The 8,380-nt window shown below is 38.9% G+C and overlaps 1 protein-coding gene across 25 annotated transcripts in view; it reads left to right on the forward strand.

Annotated features, from left to right (window-relative positions):
• Window positions 1–4,976, forward strand: part of TRIP12 (thyroid hormone receptor interactor 12) — a 160,134-nt gene extending 155,158 nt beyond the window's left edge. For 18 of the 25 annotated variants that reach the window (XM_032277969.1, XM_032277972.1, XM_032277970.1 and 15 more), the window contains 2 exons: window positions 106–209; window positions 1,061–2,059. In XM_032277969.1, coding sequence (XP_032133860.1) covers window positions 106–209; window positions 1,061–1,257 — 301 coding nt within the window. In that variant the 3' untranslated portion in view covers window positions 1,258–2,059. Of the gene's footprint in view, window positions 1–105; window positions 210–1,060 lie in introns of all 25 variants that reach the window. The other 7 variants (XM_032277983.1, XM_032277984.1, XM_032277975.1 and 4 more) reach the window with 1 other exon arrangement.
• Window positions 4,977–8,380: the final 3,404 nt, after the last annotated feature.

The raw sequence follows: 8,380 nt of genomic DNA on the forward strand, positions 1-8,380 counted from the left end.
TCATCTATCTAATTTTGAGAAGTTTACAGTCAGTGATGTGATGCGATGTGATTAAAACTATTTTAACCTGATGAAATAATTTTGGTATATTTATTTCTGTTATAGTCGGGCTGTGAAGTTTTTGTTTGAGATTCTCAGTAGTTTTGATAATGAGCAGCAGAGGTTGTTTCTCCAGTTTGTGACTGGTAGCCCAAGATTGCCTGTTGGAGGTGGGTATGATGTTGATGTTTAGCATTTACTCTCCCTGTGGGTGTGTTTGTGGGTGTGAGACTCCAGTACCATCAGCAAGAGATTCTTTATTTCACTTGCAGTGCCTCTTAGTTATTCCAGTATCATCATGTTTCTTAACAGTACGTTGAGACCACTGGCAGGGCAGTTCATAGGGAGTGTCTTAAACATATTGAAGTAGGATTACTCATGCACATCTAATACTGGTTAGATAAAATTCTAGGCCATTTGTACATTATAAACTCGTAGTTGACTTAGATGAGAATGGATTCTAAAATCTGTTTTTCAGATTGAATCTTAATGTAAGTTAAATTGGTATTCTGTTGTTTTTGTTTGTTTTGTTTTGTTTTGTTTTGAGACAGGATCTCACTCTGTGGCCCAGGCTGGAGTGCAGTGGCGCCATCTTGGCTCACTGCAACCTCTGCCTCCTGGGCTCAAGCGATCCTCCTGCTCCAGCCTCCTGCATAGCCGAGACTCCAGGCACACAGCACCATGCCTGGCTAATTTTTGTATTTTTGTAGAGATAGGGTTTTGCCATATTGCCCAGGCTGGTCTCAAACTCGCAAGCTATTGGCCCACCTCAGCCTCCGAAAGTACTGGGATTACAGGCGTGAACCACTATGGGTATTCCATTTTAAAAATCAGAAGGCATAAAGAACAATTGCCTCCATGTTATACATCGATTTTTTAAATGACAAATAAAGCGTGTTCCTTACACTTCATATATATTGAATGTATAGTTACCAAGCAAGAAAGAATACCTTGTGTGTAATACTGTATGGCACAGCAGTTAGTTTTTTAAAAACTTCATCTTTCTTTTTCTCTTAATCAGGATTCCGGAGTTTGAATCCACCTTTGACAATTGTCCGAAAGACGTTTGAATCAACAGAAAACCCAGATGACTTCTTGCCCTCTGTAATGACTTGTGTGAACTATCTTAAGTTGCCGGACTATTCAAGCATTGAGATAATGCGTGAAAAACTGTTGATAGCAGCAAGAGAAGGGCAGCAGTCGTTCCATCTTTCCTGATCACAACAAGAAATGCAGTGTCTGCCTGTTACAGCAACAGAAACAAATCATGATTTCTTTTCTTATGTATCACCTGAGTCAAGGAAACATGTTACGCCTTCTTGTTGTAGGAAAAACGGCTTGCAGATTATAAAGAGACACTTGGTTCATATTCATTAATGGCCCCATGGACTTAAAGTGATCAGGCCCTAAAACGTTGTTGTCATGAGGTTTCTTTAGCAAGTTATTGTTTAAATTATCATTTATTTGATGAGTGAAGTTTTTAACATGCTTTGCTGTGTGAAATTTAAAAAAGGGATGTTTTTCCAGGCTGGAACAATAAATGTCGCTGTGCAGTTTAATTCTGGGCTGTGTGTATCCATCTAGCTAAGTCTGCAGTTTTGTTTCCTCCAAAGACAACTCTTGTACATAAGTACAGAAATTAAAGCTCACATGTATTTGACAAATGTAGTTTAGTAGACTAGCTCTATGTGCTTTTCACTTTCCTCTGATTTCCTCTCCCTGATTCATTATTGTCTGTGCAGCTCACAGTTTTGTTTTGTTTTTTTCTATACAACACTCACAGTTCTCAAATCTTTGTCAGCCATGGGCTTTTGTTGTCCCATGTTCTCTCCAGCTAAGATCTAATTTAAAATTCATTGGATTGAAATATATCGAATATAATTCAATCTTTGTAACTAGGTAGACTTTTCTTATAGCTTAGTTTTAATATAGTTTAGAGTATTACTGGCTTTTTGCCAGGTGACACACTAGGACTGTTTACATGGCAATTCCAGTAGCAACAGCCTCTGGAATGAGACAAGGAAAGCTCATTTGTTCCTTTTATGAAGGTTAGAAAGTCTACAGCTTGGGCTGGCCGGTATTTATTATTCTGCAGCCAGAGCATTTTAAATTAATGTAAATTTTTTAAACAAAGTTAGCAGTTTTCCTTCCCTGTTGGAGTAAAAATTCTTTTTTCTTTGCTCTTGTTTCAGGTTTTTGTTCATAATCTTCTTTATTCCACTCTCCTCTCCCCTTCTCCCAATACTGACTTGGGATAAAACAGTCCAGCCTTTGTCTCGACGCAGATAAAAACACCTGTAAGCAGTGCTGTCCGGTCATTTTATGTGCTGATTTCTCAAATCTGCAATAATCCATCAGGTTAACGTTTTTACCTGAAAATAAAGAAAGTTTGCTTCACCTTTTTGTTTATAGTTTTGTGCTGTATGCATAACTTTCAATTGTATAGATGTCTTTCAATGCAAGTCAATCGATATATCTCCATGATTCAGGTCATGGCTGATTTTGCTATTCAAACAATTTATAGTAGCAACTTGAACATAAAATGTGAAGAGAAAATGGGAGGAGATTCCTTCCTAAGGTCCAAAATTAAGCCTGTGGCATAAATTTGAAGGAATTTTCTATAATTCATCTCTTTGAAAACGAGAGATGAGCTAGTTTTTTTATTGAACTTTGAGAAATCAATTTTCTTTGTTCTGCAAGTCTTATTTCATTGACATAGAAGCCCTTTTCCCTATCTCACCACCCAAAAGAAACTCAGTGGTTTGTTTGACATAGATTGCTGTGTCAATTTACACTTAAATGGCCTTATATGGAAACGTCCCCTCCTGAAAGTTCACTTGGGCAGTGACCCCATTAAGTGCAAGGAACTGTCAGAGGAGTTGGGGGCAGAGCTGTCTCCCTGTCTCTGCAGAGGCTCTGACAAGTAAATGGCTTTTCCCTGAAATCCAAGAAGGTAATTGTGTTTCTGCAGTTTCACCGCGAACAGCGGCTGCTGGGCAGCTTCATCCAGTGAAGTTAAAGATGGAAACAATTTGTTTTCAACTGTTCTGATATCTTCCTGCAAACTAAGCACAAGGCTTTTGTGTGAACATAGCATTTTGTTCCTGATTTTTAAAGGGTTCTGTTAAAATTCAGACATGTATAAACAAAATAATGTTTTATCTGTACTTGACGTTTTATCCATGTTGCGACCCTGGCAAATCTGGCCTCATTGATTCCAGCATCTAATAAGTATATATGGTGATTTTGACTCAAACTCTAAAGTCTGAGTGTTTCAAAATCGGTAGTTATCTGTTTAAAAGCCTCAGCCTTTAGCTTATCCCTCCTTCAATACAAGGCACCTTTGGTTAATTTGGGGCAGGACAACTCTTCCCATTTGAAAGTAATCTCTTGGCAGAGGCCTTATTGCATCAGAGGGAAAAAGTATATACTTAATTTGCTATTACTCCAGTTATGCCTTAAATTTATTTGCTTGGTAATCCTATCAACAAGCACTAATTTTTTAGTATACTTTAAACACTTAGTTGGATAGCAACTGAGATTTTGTCGTCCTTTAGTTCTTGCTGAGATGGAGTCAGATGTTAGTCATAGCTAACACCGAATTTGTGTTGTCATTTAGACAGTTACTGATTTGATTTGCTTTATATATGAGAACATATTTGTAACTGTTCTACTTTAAGAAGGAAGAGGTAGCTAAATGTAATTCCCTCTTCCTATCCCCCCAGAAAACTGAACTGTAAATTCTAAATAGACTAATTGGGAGCAGACATGGAGTTTTAGATGCCTTAGCCAAACCCAGCAGAAACTTTTCACACAGCCACTCATTATAAGAAATGCACATTTTTCTCTTCTCGTGCTTGGCTCTGGTTCCCTGCATTTGTAGTGACAGAGAACTTTCTTTCACTGTAGCAGAATATAAGGAAAGTAATTATGCTTGAAGCCCCTCTTTCCTGGGTTTGAGTTAGGTATATAACATGGAAAGGAGTGGTGCCTTCAACTGAATATGATCACTTCCTATTCTGGAGTGACTTCCCTAGGACATCCTATACATCCTCTCCCCGAAGGCCAAGGGACAGAGCACTAACTTCAGTATCCAAGAAATTAGATACAAAATTTTTGATTTTCCACACTGAGGACTGTCACGTGTAAGTTGTAAGTTTGTCGTCTTCCCTCTGGCTTAGCAGGTGCTGGGGCTGTACTCTCGATTCCTGTCAGTGAGCATGAGTTCAGGAAATGGGAGTGGAGTCTATTAAAAAAAAAAAAATGTGATGGAGTTTTTCATACAAGTGCATTCATATGCCAAATCCTTTTTGGAGGATTCTGGATGCTATTGTTCATTTCTCTATTAGCAAAATGATCAAGCCTTCATTTATTTTAGGCTTTGTTTTTTGATCCATTTTGTTTTCCCTGCTGTAATGAGAACATTGTTTGGAAATGTCATATTCTGTATTTATGATTCTCTGAGAAATGCTTTTGTATGAGTCTTAGGTTTGACATTGCAGTAGTTGACATACACGGTAAAGGATAACATAGTGACAAATCACTGAAGATGCTTCCTTTGTTACCTCAAAAAAAAATCCAGACAAAATAGCATTTATAAATATAGAAAACAGGATTGGCTGTTTTCCAAGAACTTCAAGTTAATTCTTATGCAAGGAAAAGTTCTTAACGCTAAAGACTTGTTCTGCATAAAGGAGACATTCTTTAATAATGGAAGAGGTGGTTTTATTTTTACTACAAGCCGACTCATATTTCCAAACCTATAACCAATTGCTGATCTCCTGTGTAAAGCATTTTTTTTTCCTTTTCTCTGAAACAGTGATTTATATGAACTGTTGGAATAATGGAACCTCAAACTACAGATGTGTATGTAAAATTGCATAAATGCACTGACTTCCTTCTCCCTGACTATATTTTTAATAAACAGCATTATCCTACATGGTCAGTTTTATTAAATTATACACAACTAGAGGGTAAGAATTGGTATGTGCTTGCATGGGTGACTTTTGGAAAGCTTCCTGTTTTGGTAAGTAATGCAGTGAGTGAACGAACTTAGCTTTTTTTGGAGGCAGATAGTGGAGAACACTGCAGAAGACAAATATATTTGAAAAGGTGGCCCTTCTACCTGGTGGAGGGGTTGCATAAGGTATCCCTATGCACTGGCAAAATAGTGCCCTTGGCATTGAAAATGTGCACAGACAATAGAGCCCACTGTTTGGAACACTCTGAAGTCGTTGTGCTTGACTTTCATGCCTGGCTCCTGCCCTTAGCAAATGTCCAGTCTATTTCACTGAAACAGAAAAAGCAAAGTAGAATTGACTTAGAAAAGTGAAAGATGGATTTTTGTTAGAAGAGTGATGACCGAATTTATTTTTAAAGTATGCGTACAGATACACAACTCACATGTATATGCATATGTACACGCACACATATATTGTCTTGATATAACTGCCTGAGGGAAAAACACAGGTTTCTTTTGGCGAATCTCTTGGTCTGTAAAATTTCTGAATCAGAGATGAAAGGCACTACTGAATAAAAGCTTACCATAAGACAGGCATCGAAGTTCATAACCAATCTGATGTCTAGGTTACCAATTCTGTGTGTGGAGCTGGGTGGCATCACATTTCTGGTTGATGTGATTGTATGAATTAGTGTTGGCATGTTAATGGGTATATGGATGGTTTTCCATCTTAATGGTAGTTGTTGGGCCACTGTTTTGGTAGAGAGAACAACGTCTCTTCAAACTCACTTGAGGCCAATGCATACAAAAGCAGGAGGTATTTTGGAAGGGAAGAGATTCAGCTATTGCAGAACAATTCTAGCTCATATGCTTACTGAAGCCTGTGTCTTTCCTTCCTCTTTCTGAGCCAGGTTAGTAACCTCAAGATTAGCTGGTCTCCTATGTTGCTTCTCCTCTCACTTTATGTGAGAAAGGCAGTAGGAAGGGTTGTGCTGATGCCTGGAATAACACTGTCCATCCTATGCAAGAAATGGCAAGGAAGCAGGTCCCAGAACTGCCCTATAGCCGGCTCAAATGTCCCATTGTGGCTTTGAGGCCCAGGCACACATGCCGGATTCTTGCACTCTCACTGGGAGTTGAGGTTTCAGGAATCAATTTCGATATCTTCTATGTAGCTGTCACACTTAAAAAAATTAGGGACACTATATTTATCATCAAGAAGATTGTACTAAGGAATATTAGGGCAGAAAACACAAGTCCAGATTGCAAGGTGTCCACGTTAATGTTATGTGGGCAATTGTAAAGTTATACGGGGCAGCTGCTGTTAGTTGAAGGGATCATCTGTAAAGTTAACAGTAATGTAAAGAAAACCCAATGGGCTCAGCTTGCAATTTCTTGAAGGAATTTTGACATTTGTTAAAACTCATTCGTCCCAGCCAGTTCTATTCCCAAAGTGTGTTCCAAAGTCACTTAGAATAGAATGTGCAGCTCTTGGCATCCAGGCAGAGTCCCCGGCGTCATGATAACTCACACAGACCTGTGTAAGGGGTTTTATGAAAATAAACTTGGTGGAGGAGAAAGAGCCCCGACCAGAGTCAGAAGACCAGCTGTAGTCCTGGCTCCACTCTTCCTGGCTAAGGCTGTAACCCCTCACCCCGCTGGACCTTACTCTCTTGTGTTCGTGAAGCCAGTTCAGTGATCTCTAGCTTTATGTTTTAATGATAATATTCTTAACATCTTGTATGATTATTTAAAATGTCTTCCAGTGTTTCTTAACAAGGCATAGGTATTGTGGTTGTCACAGTTCTTCCTGTTAGAGGGTCGTAGCAAAGCCCTTAGCTTGTAAATGTCAATAGCACCTTTGAGACATTATGACAACTCAAAATGCCCCCGATACTTCCTGAGAGTCCAAATATCAAGGTGTTATCTACTGAGTGAAAACAGTAATTGTGTGTTGCAGCTTTTGGAAAACATTTAGATTTTATATTCAGCCAACACTTATGGTTAGTAACAAATCAAACCTTTACAGAATTTATAAGTTTAGTCAGAAAAAGCCACAATTCTGTGTCCTCCCCTACTCCTCACACAGAAAACATCCCTCTCCTCCCCACCTCGCCCCCCCACCCCGGCCCCCTGCTGCCTTTAAGAGGACATCGTCTTACCACACTGGCCTTCTACATAAATGAGAACTTCTGTTTGTTTTAAATGCAACTAATTTTAAAAGGACTTTAAACTCAGGAAATGTCATTGTATTTGTCCCTTTGACCAATAAAAACATCCTTAATAACAATTCTTTGAGAAAAACTTAATAGTTCTACTAATGAGAATGTTAAGTATTCAAGCCAGGTTTTTCAACTTTCTAGAACTAAATCACTAAAAGCTGGTCTTTAATTATTATAGGCTAATAGACCAGGCAAAGTAAGTTTTCTTTCCTCCAGGAACAATTTAGTGCTATAAGAGATTTATTTGCTCCCATTATTCTGAAACATACCAATCTGGATGGACGGAGAGAATATGAACTCCATTTCCTCCCAAAGCATTAAATGGTGTTTTGTGTTTAGAAGGAAACAGCTGCAAGTTTTGTGGTCTTCCTCTCCAACATACCATCTTCCCTGCCCACTTAACACCCACAGGAGCTGGCAGGGGTGGTGTTCTCAGTCTGTTTTCTGCCATTATGACAGAATACTAAAGACTGGGTAATTTATGAAAAAAAGATTTATTTGGGTTACAGTTCTGGAGGCTGGGAAGTCCAAGAGATGGCACTGGTATCTGGTGAAGTCGTCCCATGGTGGAAGTCATCACATGGCAAGCAAGCATGCAAGACAGAGGAAAAGGGGGCCACACACGCAAAAACTAATCCACTCTCAAGGTAATGGCATTAATTCATGTATGAGGGTCGAGCCCTTATGATCCAATCACTTCCAAAAGGCCCCACCTCTTCACATCAACACCATGGCGACCAAGTTTCCAAAACACGAACTTTTGGAGGACTCATTCAAATGATGACAGATGGGATGGGGAATCCCTTTAGTCACTGATCAATCTGACATTCATCGTGAAGTGGCAAGAAATATATGCTTTTTGTTCACTACTGTTTTCCCTTTTCATGGAGATTTTTGTTTGGATCTCATGGTCAACTAAGTGTACTATAGACAGTATACTGTGTTCAGTCTTCCTATTTTATCATCTGCAGGAGATGCCATGGTATCAGGTTGTTTTTCTTAATTCTTGTGCTGGCATAATGCCTGGCATAGACTGGCATTCAAGTAGTCACTGAAGGAATTAATGAGCATTTCTATACTGTTGCGTTCTTTCCTCTTTGTCGGTCAGGTTGCTTGTATAATCTGTGCTCTTTTACTTTAGGTCTTTAGAATCAATGTA

The sequence above is a fragment of the Sapajus apella genome, unplaced genomic scaffold (assembly GCF_009761245.1).
Source record: "Sapajus apella isolate SASKATOON/1434 unplaced genomic scaffold, GSC_monkey_1.0 scaffold10, whole genome shotgun sequence".
Lineage (NCBI taxonomy): Eukaryota > Metazoa > Chordata > Mammalia > Primates > Cebidae > Sapajus > Sapajus apella.